The sequence below is a fragment of the Liolophura sinensis genome, chromosome 1 (assembly GCF_032854445.1).
Source record: "Liolophura sinensis isolate JHLJ2023 chromosome 1, CUHK_Ljap_v2, whole genome shotgun sequence".
Lineage (NCBI taxonomy): Eukaryota > Metazoa > Mollusca > Polyplacophora > Chitonida > Chitonidae > Liolophura > Liolophura sinensis.
Window position 1 is genome coordinate 87541638 of NC_088295.1, and position 21196 is coordinate 87562833.

At 39.6% G+C, this 21196-nt stretch overlaps 1 protein-coding gene across 1 annotated transcript; it reads left to right on the top strand.

Annotated features, from left to right (window-relative positions):
* The first annotated feature begins 17555 nt into the window (after window positions 1–17555).
* On the top strand, window positions 17556–18680 carry LOC135465068 (probable G-protein coupled receptor 139). Its single transcript, XM_064742581.1, has one exon. The coding sequence runs from the start codon at window positions 17556–17558 to the stop codon at window positions 18678–18680; it is 1125 nt and encodes a 374-aa protein (XP_064598651.1).
* Window positions 18681–21196: the final 2516 nt, after the last annotated feature.

Below are 21196 nucleotides of genomic sequence, written 5' to 3' on the forward strand. Positions count from 1 at the left end.
ATGTGAGCCTATTATATTCACCGGGCTCACACAGGAGAGCTCTAGGTTAGTCGACTTTTACGACAAGCTTGCCTAGAGGGCTGAGGTCCTATTCTTATCACCCCGGAAACCCCACGGGGGGAAACGATTTAGATGAAATACATAGGGTTACCTTAACACTAGGATAACTCCAATCATACATTAACAATAAAGAAATTTCACAATGAAACGATTATGATTTTGTGATAATCTTTGGTTTGAGGATATTTTGGAAGGTCTATAGCTTCCCCTGACATAAGACTCTTCCATAGGCTGGGGTTGAAAACATTGTCGGCCTGGATTTCCAGCATAAAAGTGCCCTTAGCTAACATCGTTTCCCAGAAATTCACGGTCAGGAAAAGCGACTGCTTGGAGTTATTAAGCACTATGATGTTTGTTTGTTTGTTCATTGTATCCTATCTACTTCCCTTCAGCCATGAGATCCATACACTAGTCGTAGAACTAGTTGTGTTTTTTAATTAAATATTTCTTATTGTTTATATTTTTAGTATTTTACTTTACCTATCCTGATTTTGTAAATTTGAAATAAAAATATCTCTTATCTTGGAACTTATCTTATGTTGTAATTATACAACCTTATGGATATTCGCGGCCATGCTAAAATCATTACGCTGCCTGATAATCGCAAGCATCCTGGCTTCTTGACAAGCAGCTAAAACTTCTGGTGTCTGGCATTAAGCTGTGGTCTGTCAAGTACTTGATATAGCCTTGTCAGGGAAAGCACTGACGGCACTGCTCTATTAATATCTGGTCAGCTGTGCCTAGTAACGTGCAGTTCTACATGTATGCAGGTGGCAAGAAAATTTTAGTTTTATGTACAGTAAAATAAAACAATGATTAACCATTTTAATGGCTTTACAAGTCTGAACAAAACCGTCCATGTTAATTTATGTTAACCCTTGCTCTCTTGTAAGATTTTATTTCTCTCCAAAGCGAAGAACTGATACGAAACTACCGCGTCTCACCACAAAACTCCTAACATAAGCCGCAGTCGATCCAGCAAGAGCAGGATTTAAACAGCCTACCTCACTGTCATCAGGGTCGAAATAAGCCCTTTAGACGAGTCATTTACTGATTCTAAAGAGTTCATCACCATATACATACTTACATACTTACATGTCGCTATAATACTAGTATTTTCTTTATTCATTTACTTCATTTTTGTTGAATGCTGTGGTCAAGAACTGTTCGGTGTATGTAGTGGTTTTAGGTGTATAGGGAGAAAACTGGAATGACCGGCGAAAGCAACTTCCGTTTGTCAGGTACCTTGCGAATCTCCTGACTTAAGTTTGCTGCCGAATCAGGGAGAGCATGATTCGAACGCGCGATCTCATTGGTAAAGATTCAGACAGTCACAACAAACCACTGATTTAACGGTCAGAGCGAGCAAGGTACCCGATATTTCCCTGTATTGTAGCCCACCTATTTAGTGGCAAAGCTGAGAGAAACAAAAAATCGAAAATTTCATTTGGGAAGATTAACTGTAAGAATTTGTAATTTCTTAGAAATCTGTAGAAGGCTAAGAAAGGCAGATTACACGCCCGATTTATCAGACCGATTTTGATAACATCCGAGTCCCACTGTAGGATATTTAAAGTATTAAGAAATCCTTCATAACCGCAGCCGGCTTGTGGAGAAATTTGAATACCGGTATATAAAGACGCTTAGCTACCCTAATGCCAGTGAGGATACGAATGCTGCAACATATATTTTGTATTTATAAAATCGTCTCTGTCAAAAGAGTTCCCGGAAGTAAAGAGCTATTGCTCTAGTAAAAAAAAAGGGTTTGTCAGAGAAACATTTAGGAGGATTTACTTAGAGCAGCGGACTAATTCCTCTGCTCTCATCACTGTTCGCGTGGGGCGGGGGGGGGGGGGCTTGGTGACAATGAGCAATGTCCGCAGTGTCGACTAAGAGTCCAACATTATGACACATGAAAGACATCTACATCTTCTGAGAGTAGAACACATTTATACTGAGTCGAGAGAATAGAGCGATTGCCTTTGTAATGGTGCGTGTTCAGTGAGCTGAGGGACGACGATCGTCAGGTGATAGGTTTGTTATAGGCTGATAATATGCAGGTAATTGGTTTGTAGAAGGCAGGTATAGACACTTAGTACGTGGACAGGTGAGCACCTGAGCCACCCTTCCATTCCATGTCTGCATAGCACGTGACTTCCGAGATAGCACGAGACTTCCGAGAAGAATGAAGCGAACTTCAAAACATTTGCGCCGACACGCAAGGTACTATACGAAATTCGATACTAGAGACGTTAATCTAAATGACCCATGTCTACAATCATTTTCTTTCAGCTAGCATGAGTTGTTCATGTTGTTATCGATAAAGAAACCGTTGCTGCTGTAAAAGGACGTCATTTACCTTTACCCAGTAAACACATACTCCAACTGTGACACAATAGACACATAATTTGAAGACGATGTGAATCAATGTTGGCCATTTTTACAGGAAACAAGGGGCTTCTACAAAGGCCTGGATCTAGCTTCACAGTCAGAGACGTGCCCCACAAAGCACTTGATAAACGTTGAAATTATCCGCTGACCACACAGTGAGAAAAACTAACCCATTACCTCCGCAGTGTGAAAGCGAAACAGAAAGGTTTGTTTATTAGGCATTTATGTAAGGTTCAGGTGGCCAATTGTGTTGTCCGGAAGAACGTGATGCAACAAACCACTGAAGCAGAGTAGCGGAGAGGGAATCAAGGAAGAGTCAAGAGGCGCTTGTCCCAGGGCTAGACCTCGTGTTCAGCAGCCCTGTAGCAAATGGTTTCTTCTGGCAGCAGCTATTGAGTGGCCGTGATAGATTATACTGGCCTACCACAAAGTAACAGGTAGTAAAGCGGGACACAACATAAAATGTTCCATGATCACAGCTGTTTACCGTCGCTGTTTGCGAATTCAGTCATGGCATTCATGTATATTCACCATGGGATTATTTACCTTTATCACAATAACTCACTATTCTCTGAATAAGTAATAAGAGACATGATTATAACATATACGTCTCAGAGTGGAATTATGCTTGGGATACCCTTGTCCTGGCTTGTACACGTAATACACACTATCACAGAGGAAACATGCTTAAGACACACAAGCCCTGGCCTGTACACTTTATACACACTATCACAGAGGAAACATGCTTAAGACACACAAGCCCTGGGTAGTACACTTTATACATCATATATATATATATATATATATATATATATATATATATATATATATATATATATATATATATATATATATATATATATATATATATATATATATATATATATATATATATTGTTGAGGAACCGTGCTTAACACACACAAGCCCTGGGTTGTACACTTTATACACACTATCACAGAAGAACCTTGCTTATCACACACAAGCTCTGGCTTGTGCACTTCACTTTATACACACTATCACAGAAGAACCTTGCTTAAAACACACAATCCCTGGGTTGTACATTTTATACATCATATATATATATATATATATATATATATATATATATATATATATATATATATATATATATATATATATATATATATATATATATATATATATATATATATATATATTGAGGAACCGTGCTTAACACACACAAGCCCTGGGTTGTACACTTTATACACACTATCACAAAGGAACCGTGCTTAAAACACATAAGTCCCGGGTTGAGCTAACATTCCCTGCACGCTAGCACAATTGAAAGATACTTAGAACAAATAAAACCCCTGGCTTAAACAACTACTTTATTCACGCTGTCTGCGAATAACCGTGCTTACCTTAAATCAGGCCCATTTGCGAAACCAGATGATACATGGCATCACAAAAGAATTCAGCACACACAAACCCAAGTTTAAGCGAGCGTTATATGTACACACACCTTATATAGAAGTGTTATAGAAACAGTTTTCACTGGTTTGCCTCATGACAAGAGCATTTTCTTTGGGGTCTTTTTTGCATTAGTTTACCGTGAATGATCTCGACCTATGCTTTTCTTTTGAACAGGTATCAGTTAAGTTATTGCTTTTCAAACGTCACTCATAGTGATGGGAATACTAATAAAATTGCCATATATCTGGCTTAACAAAAAGGGAATTAAGCGCATGAGGCTCTGAAAGATCCCACGGCAATATAATTATCGTTTGGTAGAACCTACAGAACGCTCCCATACAGAACGTAGACAAAGCTTTGCTGTGTTATAAATGTGGTTTGTACGCTTGAGCCATAAATGTGTAAATAGGAGTCGAAAAAAGTCCGCATACGCAAACAGTATATACACAGGCTGTGCGTAAAGACTTGACACAAACATGCTGACTGATTTCATAATTAGATAGCAATTCAGGAAAACCCGAAAACTATACAGACACGAACTGATCAAATAAGACATTCTAAATGACATGTGAGAACAGTTCGAGGCCTTCGATGTGGTCCGAAATCGACTATGCCATAGTAACCATTAAGGCTCACGGATGAATGGACGTATAGAAGTCCTCGAAAGCACAATGAAAAAGAAAGTCTTGCTAATCTCATGGGAAACAGACCCAAATGAATTGTTGACATTATTGGGATGTCTTATTCTTTTATTTATTTATGAGGAACAACCTCAAGAATTTCATATGTCCAAAGGTATGATTCTCATTTGGGAACTGTGATGCAACTGTGGATTTATTCCATTCCACCTGATTCTTTATGTAACGAAAGATAAGTTTGGGTCAGAGAACATTCAGGGGGGCTAAATAAGACGGACTGTGCATGTCATAACAAACCGGTACGTACAATTAGGCTAACTGTCTAGATCATGTCAAAACATAGCGGTACGTACAATTAGGCTGACTGTCTAGATCATGCCATAACATACGTACAATTAGGCTGACTGTCTAGATCATGCCATAACATGCGTACAATTAGGTCGACTGTCTAGATCATACCATAACATACGCACAATTAGGCTGACTGTCTATATCATGCTATAACATACGCACAATTAGGCTGACTGTCAAGATCATGCTATAGCATACGTACAATTAGGTTGACTGTCTAGATCATGCCATAACATACGCACAATTAGGCTGACTGTCAAGATCATGCTATAGCATACGTACAATTAGGCTGTATATAAATATACTTATGTCAATATGTTTGTCATCAATTATTGTTGTTGCATCATTGTTTTGAATTCTTGAATTGTTTTTGTATATACTGGTAAACAAATGTAATCGTATCTGAATTATTTCAGTACATTGTTTAAACTGAACCGACTGGTGTAATTTTCTTTAACCTGATATTTAAAATCTACCTCATTTGTTGATTTGATTGAAATGGTATCTTATTATTTTTAAGGTTACATTACACGTTATAAGTAAAGTTACCCGGGTAATACAAAAAATATGTTGCTGAATATTGGCGAACGACTCAGTATACATATCATTCACTCTAGCTAAATACAGTAGAGTTCATCGTTTATTATATTTATTAGGCATAGTCCCAGCTTGACTTCTTCATTAACCCCTGGAAATCTTTGGTTTTACCAACCTGTATGGAACTACATCTTGTCGCCCGCGAACTGAAAATTCTGAATTCATATCCCTTTATTTTGTAGGAAAATAAAGGCCATAAATTCGCAGTTAACACAAATATAACCGACACATCCACTAAGACAGCATCCGAACTTCGGAAACCGTCATTTCCGTATTACCTCTCTCTGTTGCTAAGATTGACTCGGCTGCTCTTCCAAAAATTATGATCTCATCTTTCTCCCTCAATAAAGAGTTAATATTAAAAGAAAAACAAGAAAAAAAAAAACAAAAAACAAAAAAAAAAAAAAAACAAGCTGTCAGTCCCACAATCCTCTTGATTTCCAAACCAAAGATTTCACGAGATCATCTTTTAATAGGGAATTCACTAGGTTAGTGAACAGGAGAGTACAGATCTGCAACTCTGCGAGCTGGGAATAACTGTTGTAGAATGGGCAGAACTTCTCCATCATGTGTATGTATGTATTGCTGAGTTTTCCTTTGGTGGAGAAACAAGAAAAAAAACCATAACGTCCTGAATTAAGCGACAGCTGTGACGCAGTGAGACATCGACTGTTGTATGTGAATTGGGTATGATCCTATAAACGTTTGAAAATTTTGTTAAATACCGTAAACTGAAGAATAAACGAAAATCACACAAAACGGAACTGTGTTTATAAGCGTTTTGTGTGATAAAAACATTTCTATTCATAGATACATAACAAGATATTGTCTAAAAGGAAAAACAGCGAATGTAGTGTAGTAATAATGTTCCTGTGATGTAACAGAATAAAGAATTCACGGACTCTCTTGTTTTTGAAGGTACAATTGGTAGGCCTACGCCATTAGCACTCTACCTCACCAAGATTTGAATACACATTCGCACAGACACACATTAGTTAAATATATAGTAGTTTTGGTTCTCACTATCAACCTTCTATATACAAATCTGTTCTCCATTTACTTAACATAAGCTCAGAACATTTTGTTAAAGTTCTCCTACTTAAGCCATTCCATCTGTGACCAATAATCTAGAAAACACAATATTGTTAAACAGCAAATTTTCCTGTGACCCATCCGGTGATTTTTTTGCGAGATGTATAATACAACCATACAAGATAAAACACAGCGCAATCAAACCAGAACAGTTACGACAATGTGATAGTTCGTGAAAAGTTAAAAGTATTACTGGTGAAATTCGGTCTGTTGTCAGTTTAACTCAGGGTTTTATTTCAGCTGTTAATGTATAAACTTATGAAGTAGCAGGGCCTCCGTTGCTCAGTTGGGTAGCGCGCTAACGCAGCGTAATGACCTAGTAGCCTCTCACCAATGTGGTCGCTGTGAGTTCAAGTCCAGCTCATGCTGGCTTCTTCTCCGGCCGTACGTGGAATGACCTATCAGCAACCAGCAGATGGTGCTGGGTTCCCCCGGGCTCTGCCTGGATTCCAGCCACCATAATGCTGGCCGCCGTCGTATAAGTGAAATATTTTTGAGTACGGCTAAGACACCAATCAAATAAATAAATATATATAAAGTTGCAATGTACTCCCCGTCTAGCACCACAGGCTCATAATCCCCTACAGCACTGAAGACTCATAACCCCCTAGCACTCTACTCATAACCCCCTATCACCACAGGCCCATAACCCCCTACAGTACTGAAGACTCATAACCCCCTAGCACTGTACTCATAACCCCCTATCACCACAGGCCCATAACCCCCTACAGCACTGAAGACTCATAACCCCCTAGCACTGTACTCATAACCCCCTATCACCACAGGCCCATAACCCCCTACAGCACTGAAGACTCATAACCCCCTAGCACTGTACTCATAACCCCCTATCACCACAGGCCCATAACCCCCTACAGCACTGAAGACTCATAACCCCCTAGACTCATAAGCCCCTTTGGCACCATAGACTCACAACTCTCTAGCAATGTGCATAGGCTCATAAGACCATAAAAGCATACTTCCCTTTAATCACGGGAGATATGGGGCCCGGAGTGGTCTAGAGCCGAGAGAAAGCCGCCCTTCCCCAGATACCTGCTGGTGCTGTACATGAAATAGTCGTAGATCGGCGGTCACAGAAAGAATACACCCAACAAACTGGACTGAGTTTGGACCGGATATTTGCTTTCAATAGAACACCAAACTAAAGTACAGAAATAAATAAAATGGAATAATACACTAATACAAATGTATTTTTGTAGGCAATATAACCTAAAATCAATTATGCGTAAAATCCCACGAAAAGAATGATATAAAATATGATCTTCTTTTTTGGAAATATTGTCCGACATCGCCTACCTTGATTTACTAAGACATATTAACTTTTCATAGCCCAGCACTTTCCTTCGCAAATATGCATGATTCATGGCCCAATCAGGTTCCACTTAACATAGATCGATAGGCACCTTATTTATTGACAGTGACAGGAGTTCAAAACACCATGGCATCGTATAGCGGCTGTAGTGACAACTCTGAGGTGTATATGAAATGAACTTATTTCACAGTAGAAGTGCTAGCGCCAAAAAAGAACTCCGTGCACAGTGAGTTGTTAACGGAGGGACGGTCATTTTGATGCAAAATAGGCATGATAGTAATTTGTAGCAAAACAACAACAACATAGGCTACACTGGCTCTTCGCTTTCTTTTGCCATCACCGGTATTGCCTGGTAGCGTTGTGCGTCTCCGCTGCCTGTTCGTTTCGATAAATGCACCTAACCGTGCATTGCACTACTTGTCTCTCTTGTATAATGTTGTGTCAGGGAATGAATCTGATCCGAACGTAGGCCTGTACTTATTTGCTTCTAACACAAGTTCGTCGTCATATGACTGAAAAATTGTTGAGTACGACGTTAAACCCCAAGCACTCAAGCACTCACTCTAACACAAGTAAATACGCACTTCAAAGGAACGAGCAATGATTGGTTGGAAATCTCCTGGCGGAAGTACGCTAGTCGCAATGCCATAGGCTGTCGATTGAGTAGGTTTCTGGACACTTTCATATGTAAAGTAAAGCAAGGGTGATTACGAAGCCCTTCGATTACATGTACATAAAACAATGCTAGAAAATGACTAAATTGACAAGCAGTATTTACAGGTGGATACCAATGGCCAAAATCGAGATTTTCATCAGTATCATCACATCTCAGCACGAAATGAAATTACGAAAACAGTATTTACAAAATCATAATGGCACCCACTTTACCAAGCTGGCACAATCACACCAATTTAAACCTTTCTCTTTTTACAATCGGTGTACCGTAAATACTGTTAATATTGCAAAATGCAAATGTTCTACGTGACAAGATTTCACTTTTCACCACGGTTAGCATGCAAAACCGTATATTACTATCACTCTACAGTAAGTATTATTGTGTGGGAAGGCCTGCCACCAACCAGCGGATGGTCGTGGGGTTCCCCCGGGCTCTGCCCGGTTTCCTCGCACCATAATGGTGGCCGTCGTCATATAAGTGAAACATTCTTGGGTACGATGTAAAACACAAATCAAATAAATAAATAGTATTGTAAGTTATATAAAATGCTCTACCTCAGTACGATCTCCAATTTACCTGCGCGGGATTTCCATGTCCGATCAGCTTAATGTTAGAGGATCGAGTATCGTCGAAGCCCGAGCAATCCCCGAGTGGACTGACCACAACCAACAAATCAACGGCCACCACTTGACCAGTTCAACTGCTTGACCAGTTCAACTGCTTGACCAGTTCAACTGCTTGACCAGTTCTGACCAAACTCCTCGCAGGTCCATAAAATCAAAATTATCCCTTTCAATTTACACAGTCACATGAATGGAGGTTATACTAAAATCCAGGAATACGTCTGAGATTGATGCGAGCACGCGACCTCATTCACGAAGGGCAGATGATATACAACGATAGAAAGTAACACTTTAGAGAAATGAGCCAGTGATAGCCTAAATATTGATAATTTTAAGCTAAGTATGCGAAGTACAGAATCACAGGCCGTCAACGGGTAAATCACAATCCCATGTCGTGTTTTAAAGAGCAGTTTATTCCTAGTTATATATTGAATAAGTGGGGGATTGTTTCCTCCAAATCAGTCTATCACATTGACAAATTGGACATGTAGTATAACGTCTGGACTGAGCCTGCGATGTACGTGGGCTAATAATTATTCCTTTATTTATTTGATTGGTGTTTCACGTCTTACGGTATTCAAGAATATTTCAGTAATACCGCGTGGGCTAGCATAATGGTGGGAAAACCCGACTAGAGTGTTAGGGAAACCCACGACCATCGGAAGGTTGCTGCAAGACCTTCCCTCGTACGGTCGGATAGGCTGGCAACATGAGCTGGACTTCCTGGTTCCTGGTCCTTGTGCGGCACAAGCATACTAACCACTAGGCCGATAAAGGCCCACTAAGGCAGAATTGACGTTGATTAGATGGGCTAGTGTGAAACTAGATTTTGACTAAAAGGTTTGCTAGGTAGACATTTACAGTATAATACAAGGTCCGGAAGCACTGTTTCTGGTAATGACTGTACGCGAATATCTAACCTTTTTACATGGCTTCAATAATACAAAACTCTGTGAGATTTAATCATCAGTGTACCGAACGCAAACTGTGTTTAAGCCAGATTTCACTCCAGTAAATACCTTGGTGGAAATCATTTAGAATTCTGAGGGAGGCTGAGCAGGCAACGATAATGCCACGTTGACCATGGATCAATCTCTCTATCAGTGTAGCTCAGTTGTGGCTTTTCCTTGGTGTCATTGTTATTGAGAAATGGTGATCAAAACATCGTCAAAATATCTTTAAAAATAAGAACCAATTGTAGTATGTTTTTTCCAATTATAATATGTTAAGGTCTAAAGTCCATGTTCTCTTGAAAGCTTAGTCACAAGGGATGGCAAATTCCATGCGCTGTGACCCTATTGCTCTTTGTGTCGATATTGCGTCAATAGAAAGTGAGCTTTTGCAGTGTTTTGCGTCGTGCGTCATACACAAAGCAGCAAATCAGAAATATCCGGTGACCCGCACCCAGGCGATATAAGGCCATCTCAGCCTCGGGGGTATCACAGAAAGTTGTCCGCGCTAACGGTCGCACGAAGCTCGTATAGCCCCTGGAGAACGGCAGGTAAGTCAGATACTATAGTTAATATTATACAACATACTCAAGGGATACTGTTTCAATAGTTACCTGTACTGAAGTCTGTAAGTTCATGCAAATTTCCTCTTTCTAGCTCAGATTGTATAAACTTTGAAGGCGTTTGAAGTCCGGGGTCATGGTATACTGAAAGTTGAATTATCTCAGAAACTATGAAGTCCACTTGAAATTGAAACTTTCTCCATGATACTGAGATTAAACGCGCCAAGGCGCAACCATGAGCACTGAAAAACTGTCAACAAACCATTTTGTAAAAACAAGTGGCTAACGACAACTATTCTAATATGTAGTCCAGGTGGGTTAATGAAGTCATTCTCTTTTCAAAGAAATATCCGCCGATACATTCCAAGTGGTGTGAAACAGATGGCTTTTCAGGCAGTAATAACACTCTTTGTAGAGCAAATCAATCCCTTCAGTAATCGCAGCTGGTGATAAATGTAGCAGCAAGCTGTTTTATGGCCGTCTAATTCACAGGAGATTTGGGTAACTTTAATGAGAAATTTCTGAACTCTGAGATTAAGAGAACTAGTCAATTTTCACCAGCATCTGTAGAGAGTTATACCACTGGAAACTAAAGAGGCAGGTCAAGTCCGATTATAACAGAGTCGAAGAGATCTGGTACACCAATGTAGTGTCTAGTAGATACATGTTCACAGACATATTGTGGAATTTGAGACTTTATTGCCGGGTTCCATTCTGTCTACCAGAATGTCCGATTTCATTACACACTGCATTATCTCTCCAAAAGCAAACTAAAATTACGATTGAGTAGTTGGACAATTGTCCCAATCATCTTTCATAAAATCCAAATATCTTGGAAAAGAAGGTAGTATATGCAAGAAATTTGCCAGTTGTGACATTGTAGTGTTCGGTAGTGTAACAAGAAATTCAGTTCTTTACCAACCACGTTTTGAATATTGAATCCATGTGCTAAATCAGGAGGCGGAGAAAATAATACCATAGCCAGAAAATGTACGCTAGGTCAGAAAACCTTGGCCGATTTTATCGAGCCAACTTCCCATTCACGTTTTTGTGACTAGGGGATTTAGCTAGTTGTTAAGTGACGCTACAACTATGAAAATCGCTTCAGAGTTGGTGAGAGAAAGAGCTTTCCTAATATCAAACCTTTGGCTGATTTATGCTTACAAATAGTCCACGGCTTAATGTATACCAAATACATTGCATCAACAGAAGATAATTCAATGCCGTTACCAACGTATTGTGACATCTACAAGACTGGGGTGGGGGAACCAAAGTTACGTCAGTGACGTCACTAATGCCGAAGTTACACTGAAGTAAAACGCCTTGTGTGTGAAACATTCAACACAATGGATCAAATGAAGTTATTTAAGTGACGTTTAACAACTTCATTTATGACGCACATAAAACAGTTTATCAACCAAAGTTACATCAGTGACTTTATCACATTATTTATGGCACTTATAAAACAAAGGTTCAACCAAAGTTACAGTGGCGACACTGCCTTATCTGTGGTGTGTTAAATATAGAGATCGCCCAACGTTACGGTGACGTCGTCTGCTTATTTATACGACTCACTAAGTAAAGGATTAACTAAAGTTACGGTGGCGATACCATCTTATTCATGCCATGTTCAAAACCTTTGCCATGTGCAAAGCAACCAAATACACATTGCTTGCATCAAGGTAGCTGCATTATATATGCCTTGTGCTAAATGACCAGTACGGGCCCTGTGAGTTCAAGTCCAGCTCATGCTGGCTTCCTCTCCGGCCACACGTGGGAAGGTCTCCCAGCAACCTGCGGATGGTCGTGGGTTTCCCTCGGGCTGTACCGAGTTTCCTTCCACCATAATGCTGGCCGCCGACGTTTAAGGGAAATATTCTTGAGTACGACGCAAAACGCTGATCAAATAAGTAAATAAATACATGATCAATGTGAGAGAATTGAGGTAGAAGTTTTTCTATCACCCTCGGTACATTGTGTAATATTTATAACCTTGTCTTGCATGAGTAGCTCGGAGCCTATTCAGATTCAGCGAAGAAACTTCATTAAGGGGATTAATTTCCTGCTCTCTTGCTTTATTAGGCAAGGTAAAATTATAAGCGTCTATAGGAATTGACTGCATGGTTGAGAATGAGCTTGGCCGATAGTGGGCAAGAATAGCGAGAGCGTCGGAAGCGATGATGGAGGTAGCTTATTACTCACAGCCCGGGCTCTTATTGAACACCTGTTAATGTTCTGTGTAACTGATTTATTAGCAGGTGTCACTTTAGCCTGAAGCCGTGTCTCGTTATGACACAGTTAAGTTTACACCTCCATTAGCGTGAAGAGCCATTTAATTACTTCTACATATTCATACTGAAGTGTTTTGAATAACGATAATTGATCCAGAGTAAAGCTGCAAGAAGCGCAAGATGCAGTGTAATTCTTAACTATTGTCTGATTTTGACGTAATCCCATTTATTAAGCCTGTACCAGTTCTCATGAAGTAGATCTTACCTGTGAATCTGGTCTAGTTCTTTTAAGGTATTTTTTTTAATGCGCATTAACCAGGTAGGAACATTCATCTCCGTTCGGACCAAAAAATGCAATCAAATGATAAAATGATGATATATTCACTGGCTACAGTCCATGTACATTTACCCTTTGGCGAGAAATTTAATGGACGCGACGTGGAATTATCGTCGTAGTATAACGCTGTAGGATAATAAGAAATCGTTTGAATGAATATCTTGACATTCCAGTTCACATGTGTTAAAATCTGCAGTCTTTTATCGGTGTTTAACTTCGTTTTAAAATTATTTCAATCTTTTTGAGGTTGGACAACGCAGCCTTACTTGAACGCCAAACATGACGCCTCAACCATTTACTATAATCTGATACTGAGTTGGGAAGCGAAGAAGCTTTATTATACTTCTATTCTGTTTATTTAAAATCATTTCTAGTTGAAGTCATATTATAACTGTAAAATCAGTATGAAAATCCCATTTAAAAAATCAAGATTGTCAACTGACTCTAAATATGAAAATATAGCAAACGTCATGTTTCATACGTCCTTTAAGTTATGATATATTTTTAACTCCCAACTGCACAAGGTTAAATATATGGGTTTCAGATAATGTCCATGTTTAGCACATGATGTCTGCACGGCGGAAAATGTCGAAAAAAAGAGAACCCTTTGAGTCATCGATTTCAGTACGATGGGGTATAACAGTGTTATATATTGTTTCCACTGATATCATCACCTTGATTTAACTATCCCTGCTTAGTTGGGAGAATGCTAGTTGAGTCCCAGCATACCACAGTCACCAGTTCCACTGTAGAGCAGCTTGCTGATCAGTACTGACAGAAAGCTGTTGTTAAAGTTTTATACTGGTGTACACCAAAACACGGTTATGATACACCTTCAGCTGAAGGTTCACCATGACACACTTAATAAGCACACACTAAGAAGGGCACAAAATGAAAACCAGACACCTTCATGAAAAATTCTCTTTGTCACTCGAGAAACATATTGAGGAAATCACACAACCAGCGGTAAACTGGGCAATAATTACGAGGTGAAATCAGGCGACGATCTACTCGGATTGTTATCGTAATGGGCTGTCATCTACATCACATCAGTCATCAGTTTTCCGCAGGCCACTTCATGCATACCGGTCACTGCCGTACTGAGCCATTCACTACATCAAAGGCACTACCTTTCCTGGCGACTTAATTGGCCTTCCTCGTATATCTGGGGTTCATTTTTCGACGCTTCTTCATCGACAATGGCTTTGTAATAGCAACCGCTGTGTTACAAAAGGTTATGGAATGTGGGCGATTGCGTATGAATAACGGCATTAAAAAGCTAGACCTTGGAGAAATCAAGTCAGTCTGATAGCGATTCCTAATTGACCGCTATGAATTTGTGTTTTGATTTGAGCTTAGTAACGCGTACCATACGTCTCATTAAGGAACTTCGTAGTCTGTCGAAGAACGTTTGTCTGTCAAATTCACGAACATTAACGCGACAGTTTGTTTATCAAGCTGTGGAGTCCACACTCGGATACAGGAAACCGGATATTGCAAACTCAGTACAAAGCCCAACGTCTGATATATTACCACGGTTTTTACCTCGTTTTTTTTTTCTAGTCAATTTAGCTTGGTGTGTGCTACAAGCTCATCTTGTACAATATCTGTTGATACACTCTATAACGAAATAAAATTAATTTGAAATGAAAAGTCTTCAACTGGATTACCTCTGCCAAGAAGAATGAGAGCCTATGCCTGTATAATGTCCTCATGGGAAAACGCAAAACCACTGTGTCAAAGAAGATTGCCTTTTCCAACTTTGACTGATTTAACAGATTCTTTAATGCCTTCTTTAATCCGTCAAATTTGCAATTACTGCTTCCATTTAAGCTGTGAGTGAAATATTCTTGAGTACGGCGTAAAACGCCAATCAAATAAATAAATAAATAAGCTGTGAGTCAATAACAAACTTTTTGTGGGTATTTTGTTGTTAAGAATAGATAATAACTGGGCGCTATTTTGAAGTTTTTGTGGGTATTTTGTTGTTAAGAATAGATTATGACTGGGCGCTATTTTGAAGTTTTTATGGGTATTTTGTTGTTAAGAATAGATTATAACTGGACGTTATTTTGAAGTTTTAATGGGTATTTTGTTGTTAAGAATAGATTATAACTGGGCGCTATTTTGAAGTTTTAATGGGTATGTTGTTGTTAAGAATAGATAATAACTGGACGTTATTTTGAAGTTTTAATGGGTATTTTGTTGTTAAGAATAGATTATAACTGGGCGCTATTTTGAAGTTTTAATGGGTATTTTGTTGTTAAGAATAGATAATAACTGGACGTTATTTTGAAGTTTGGAAATTAAATTGTATGATGCTAAGTTAGAGTATAAATTATGTTATTTATAACTTTGTTTTAGATTATTGTCTGACGCCATACTCTAGAATTGGTCCCTCATAGCAAGGTGGTCAGTTTTAGGGGTGGATTATATCGGAATTCCTGCAATAAACAACGGACCAACGGCATGTTACTGACAATCTTTCTCACGAGTGATGTAGAAACTTACTCACCATATGGATGAAAGAAAAACAAGTCTTTAACGAACTTAAGACTAAACAAATGGTCCCATGAGCGGTGTCGACTGCTATTTATCCATATGCAAGGCGCTCGCGAATCTACGGAATCTTGTAGGGAGAATCTAGAAATACACGGTCAAAAACCGAGTATGACACCCATCGCGTTCGACAGCGGTTGGGAACTCGAGTGTTTTACCACTGAGCCGCGTCGCTGACGTCCGCGGGAGGGTGTTGATATTGTATGGTGAAAGTTAAAGGTGTTATAAAATATGTCACTCAAAATATGTTTTACCAGTCATGCTTCAGTGACGGCAGCACTTTGGCTGCATGGACTCGCCCTGCCACAATTAGACACAGTAAATGTATTTACTGTCGAGTACGACGTTAAACCCCAGGCATTCATTAATTCATCGATTCATTCATTCATTCAAATAAAGTTTTGGCATTGGTATTGCCATTATGTCGGGAGGGCGATGTTGGGCGTGTGGGAAATGACGTATAAAGCTGCACCATCAGGCATTAACTGGCCTTACACAGCCTAGAGATATGAATAAATCTTTCTTTAATACTACCAGAAAACAAAGGCGCAAGCTTACATATCCTCTTGATGCCAATCTGAATTACTAAGCCCAACTTCTAAGAACATGCAATGGAGCTCCGCTGTGAAAAGATGTTTTCGAAGTCAACAGAAACTGGGTGTGTAACATAGCAGCACAGCTCTGGGTTAAAATGAGCAGTTCTTAGCGTAAAGTTTCTCCTTACAACAATGATTACGAAGGCATTGTTAACAGAAAAATCAACAATATATAGTTGTATTTGTGCGATGAATTTCAAGTTCACCACATAGGGTACGAGTGCTAAAACATGAGATACATGTAGTCACCTGTGTGTCAGACTTGGCCACATGTTTTCTATTATTATCTTGACCTGGCAGTTTCAATCGCTCTCTCGAACAACCACTGATCCGATTTGTACAAACAGATCCAAAGCCTAATGCTTCTATAAAATGACGAAACCCCATCTTCACTAAACCCGAAAGATTCAGGTATTATTTTGATATTTTATTAATACCATAGATGATATTTACTTTAACCCGTGTCTAAGCCAGGATCCATCCACAACGCTTTATTACTGATTAGAGTCGAGTGACACAGTATTATATAAACTGTCACCGATCGTTTTTAATTTATTTATTTCTTAATGGATTGGTGCTTAACGTCATACCTAAGAGTTGTTTACTTCTCCGGTGGCGCTCAGTTTCATGGACGGAGGAAAATGTAGTGCGCGGTGTAAACCACTTAGCTTTGGTAAATTTCAGACATACTTCCCCACAGAGATAGAGATATGCACACAGTTTTCGTGGGAGACAAATGGTCTCTGACGTATGTTAGACTACGGAAAAGATCACACGAGCTTCATCAGAAGGGCTAAACAAAAAGGCTGCACACGAGCTTCCACCGCTCTTCGTAACCTAAGTCCCTACAAGTAGTGAGAGCCTGAAACCTACAAATTCCATGCCCAGGACCGGCTTTGAACCCTCACCTCGTGTGCCCTAGAGATTAAATGACCAAAGTCTTTAATCACCAGACCACGCCCCCGCTCTCTCTGATGTTTTCTTTAACGTAATACAGAGTAATATGATTGAGAATTTGTGTTTATGCAGTGATGCTATTTTATTCATGTTTCAGAGTTACCGGTAACACAGAGTCGAACCAATAACCATAATGATGGATAACTTCACGGATTCTTGGTGGGCCAATATGTCTGAAGAGATAAGCAATTTCACAGAAGCTCCTGTCAGGAACATCAGTGGTCCCAAGTTCCCTAAGTACTTGCTCAATCAGTACGGAATCTACGTTGCGGGAATGAACCTGATGAATTCACAGGGCATCATCAACTGCGCCATCGGCTTACCCAGCAATCTGGCCAGCTTTGTCACCTTAATGAAAATGAAACCGATGACATCCTCCATCTTTTTACTTACTGTCCTGGCCGTAGTTGACTTTACGGTGCTCTTTTACCAACAGCTGTTCGCTATTCTGATCCTGCATCTCGAATACAGGGTGTTAGAAGTTGGTTGTAAGTTCTACTTCTACATAGGCTCCATCTCGGTGCAATACTCAATATGGCTCATGGTGGCCCTAACCGTGGAGCGATTCATCGCAGTCTGGTTTCCGTTGAAAGTGGCAAACCTCTGCACAGTAAGACGGGCGAAGATCACAGTTAGTTGCATACTGCTTGGCCTGGTATTGTTTAACATACCCTATTGCATGGCCGCTTCCGAACGCCAACAACCCAACGGTTGGTGGAACTGTGGAATACACGAAGACTTCGAGGCCTTCCTCGTCACATGGTCCTGGGTGGACTCCGCTGTTTACCTGTTCCTGCCCTGGCCCACTCTACTCTTCTGTAACGTCATGATTATCGTTGGACTGCGAAGTTCCGCGCGTAAGAAAGAGCGCATGACAAACAGCACGAATCAAACGGCGGAGTCGAAGCGCCAGCAACAAAGTGTCACTGTTATGTTGATCGTCGCATCTGTCACATGTTTCATCTTACTCACCCCGAACGCCATCTTTTTCATATACCACCGCTACTGGGATTTTCAGTCCGATGCGTACCAGTACGCCTCTTACGTCTTTATGAATTCGTTTGTATACTTTTTAGCAGAACTTAACAATGCCATCAACTTCTTTTTATACGTCGTGAGCGGCCGACGCTTCCGTCGTGTGTTCATAGCGCTGATCACGTGCCGGAGCACTAAGGAGGTGGTTCGTGGCAAGACTTCGGGTGTCACTGCCGTGTCCTCGGTTTCCTCAAACTGGAAACCCACCAATGGTGTGGACAATGGTGGGTACAAAAAAGACGAGGAAAACAACATTTAACATCTGGAAAACCATCGGCGGTGTGATGTCTACACAAACGAAGAAGAAAACAACAATTAGCAGCTGAAAACTCACAAGTTAACGATGTGGTAGCTACACGACGGAAGAAGAAAATCAAATATAACAACTGAAAACTCACAAGTTCACGATGGGATGGCTACACGACGGAAGAAGAAAATCACATATAACAACTAAAAACTCACTTATTAACGATGTGGTGGCTACACGACGGAAGAAGAAAATCCCACATAACAACTCAAAACTCACTTATTAACGATGTTGTGGGCACAGGAAAAAAGAAGAAAATAACACATAACAACTAAAATATCACGAATTAACGATGTTGTGGGTACACAAAGGAAAAAGTAAACAACATATAACAACTGGAACTCACCAACGGAGAGAGACACGAAGGAAGAATAAAACAGCATATAAAAACTGGAACTCACCAGCGGTGTGGTGGCCGCACGAAGGAAGAATAAACAACATATTGTCAGTGGCAACTCACCAAATAGGCAGAAGTAAACAACACATAACAGCTGGAACTCACCAACGGTGTGGTGGCTGCACGAAGAAACAAGATGACAACATATAACAACTGGAACTCACCAATGGTGAGTAACTGTTACATCAAGGAAATAGAAAAATGACACATATATAACTACGCATCTTGACAGATGAGAAAAATATCCTCTGCCAACGGGAAACGTTCTGTGAAAATCAAAATAGTTTCCAGACACAGGTGGTCACAGTTATGTTTGTATATATGTATGCTTGGAATTTAACGTCGTACTTAACTATTTCAGTCATGTGACGACGATGAATCATTAGGTATATGTACATGTACTGTGGTGGTAGTCATAAGTAAAGAAACGATAAACTGATTAATCGAAGTCGATGCTTCAAGCAACTATTATGACCTAAATAATTAAGTAAAATATGTCTTATTCAATCATCGACATGTATTCGTACCTAACTGCAAGAAACGCTCCTGATTTTTGTATATATATATATATATATATATATATTCTATTATACACGTAGATGAAATTGAGAAACTCAATAAAGCCTATATCAGAGCATAAAGCAACGAATATGGTATCAGTGGTAAAGGTATAAAGAAATGTGTCAAATGGACGGTCTTTGTTTAGACAAGTTTTACAAGAATCATCTTTATAATTGTTCTACAGTCTTTGTCATTACGTGAGTACAAATTTGTAATTTTGTTATTTGCGGGTGTTTCATGTTTATTAAGTTGTGTTGTGCAATAAATTAATATTTTATTTGAATATTGTCTTTCCTTTGGTGAATAAAGCTTTGAAAACGTTTTTGTTGTCATGTACAGGCTCAAATTCCACTCGCCACCCACAACCCATTACAAAATGCCAATAATGATGCTTTACAGCTTGTCATTGAGCATCTAATGCAGCTCATCAAAAAGTACCTACTGGAAGCGTCTATAACTCCCAAGTTTAACATGAACGATTTACCAAGAACATAAAGCAAAATAACAAGGCCTGGCAGATCATTCAACAACGTCCGACTAAAACTGCTAGTTTGATCGTCACACGATCGTGCAAAGCATGTTTTCCGGCGGGATCAGATTGTTTTTTTTTTGCGTGTTTTTGGAACAAAACAGCGTCTTGTATGTCTGTTTGTACAACGTAAGTATCCCACTACTCACCACAGTTGTATGGTCGAATGGCTTAGTTAGTGCTCCGCTTGCGCCGTACAGCTGAAATTTATCTTCAAAGAGGGTGACTAATACTAATCGGCAATACAACATGTACGCAATGGTAAAGTATCAGTGACTGCCTGTTTTGTAGCCATCTTCTCATTTGTTTGTTACCACCCCTGTTACAATAGTTTCTCTAAAAGCGGTAGTAATGTAGTCCAGTACCTGGACCCGTGTTAACTCCCCATACCCTGAAACCACCAATACAAATTACCACCATGTGCTTAACAGCCGATGTTTCGTTGGTTTCGTGCACTTCGTTCTCACATTAGCATTTCTAAGTTTGACAAACATGGCACATCTGTAATATGGTGAAAATAACACTGCTACTGCTAAACCACACCGACAGTTCATTATAAGATTTAAACTGATGATTATTGGTTGACGGCTGGTGTATGCAAATGTCTGTTTCGACGCATATATTCACAACCTGTGCACGTCCAGATTCTGCTGGTTGTTTTTAACCATGGGGGTAAGCCCCTGTACATATATAGCTAACATTATGATACAAATTAAGATAACACTATTGCTGTGAACTGTGATGCTAATTCACAGGCCGAGTTAGTAAATGGTTCCACAGTACTAAGGTTCATCTATGACGGGTAAAAAATGTTCTAAATCGTACGTTAATCTTAGGTGTAAATCATCAAATTGCATTTATTTGGCGAACTGAAAATTATATCTTAGGATAAACAGGCAAACATTTTTCTGCCTCTGACCATGTTTTGAGCACTTTCGAATTCAAATAATACATAATGATTTATCCTTCTTCACAGGATAC

What these genes read in the sequence shown, in the direction of transcription:
- LOC135465068 (XM_064742581.1), top strand. Translation starts at nt 17,556, where the DNA reads ATGTCTGAAGAGATAAGCAATTTCACAGAAGCTCCTGTCAGGAACATC.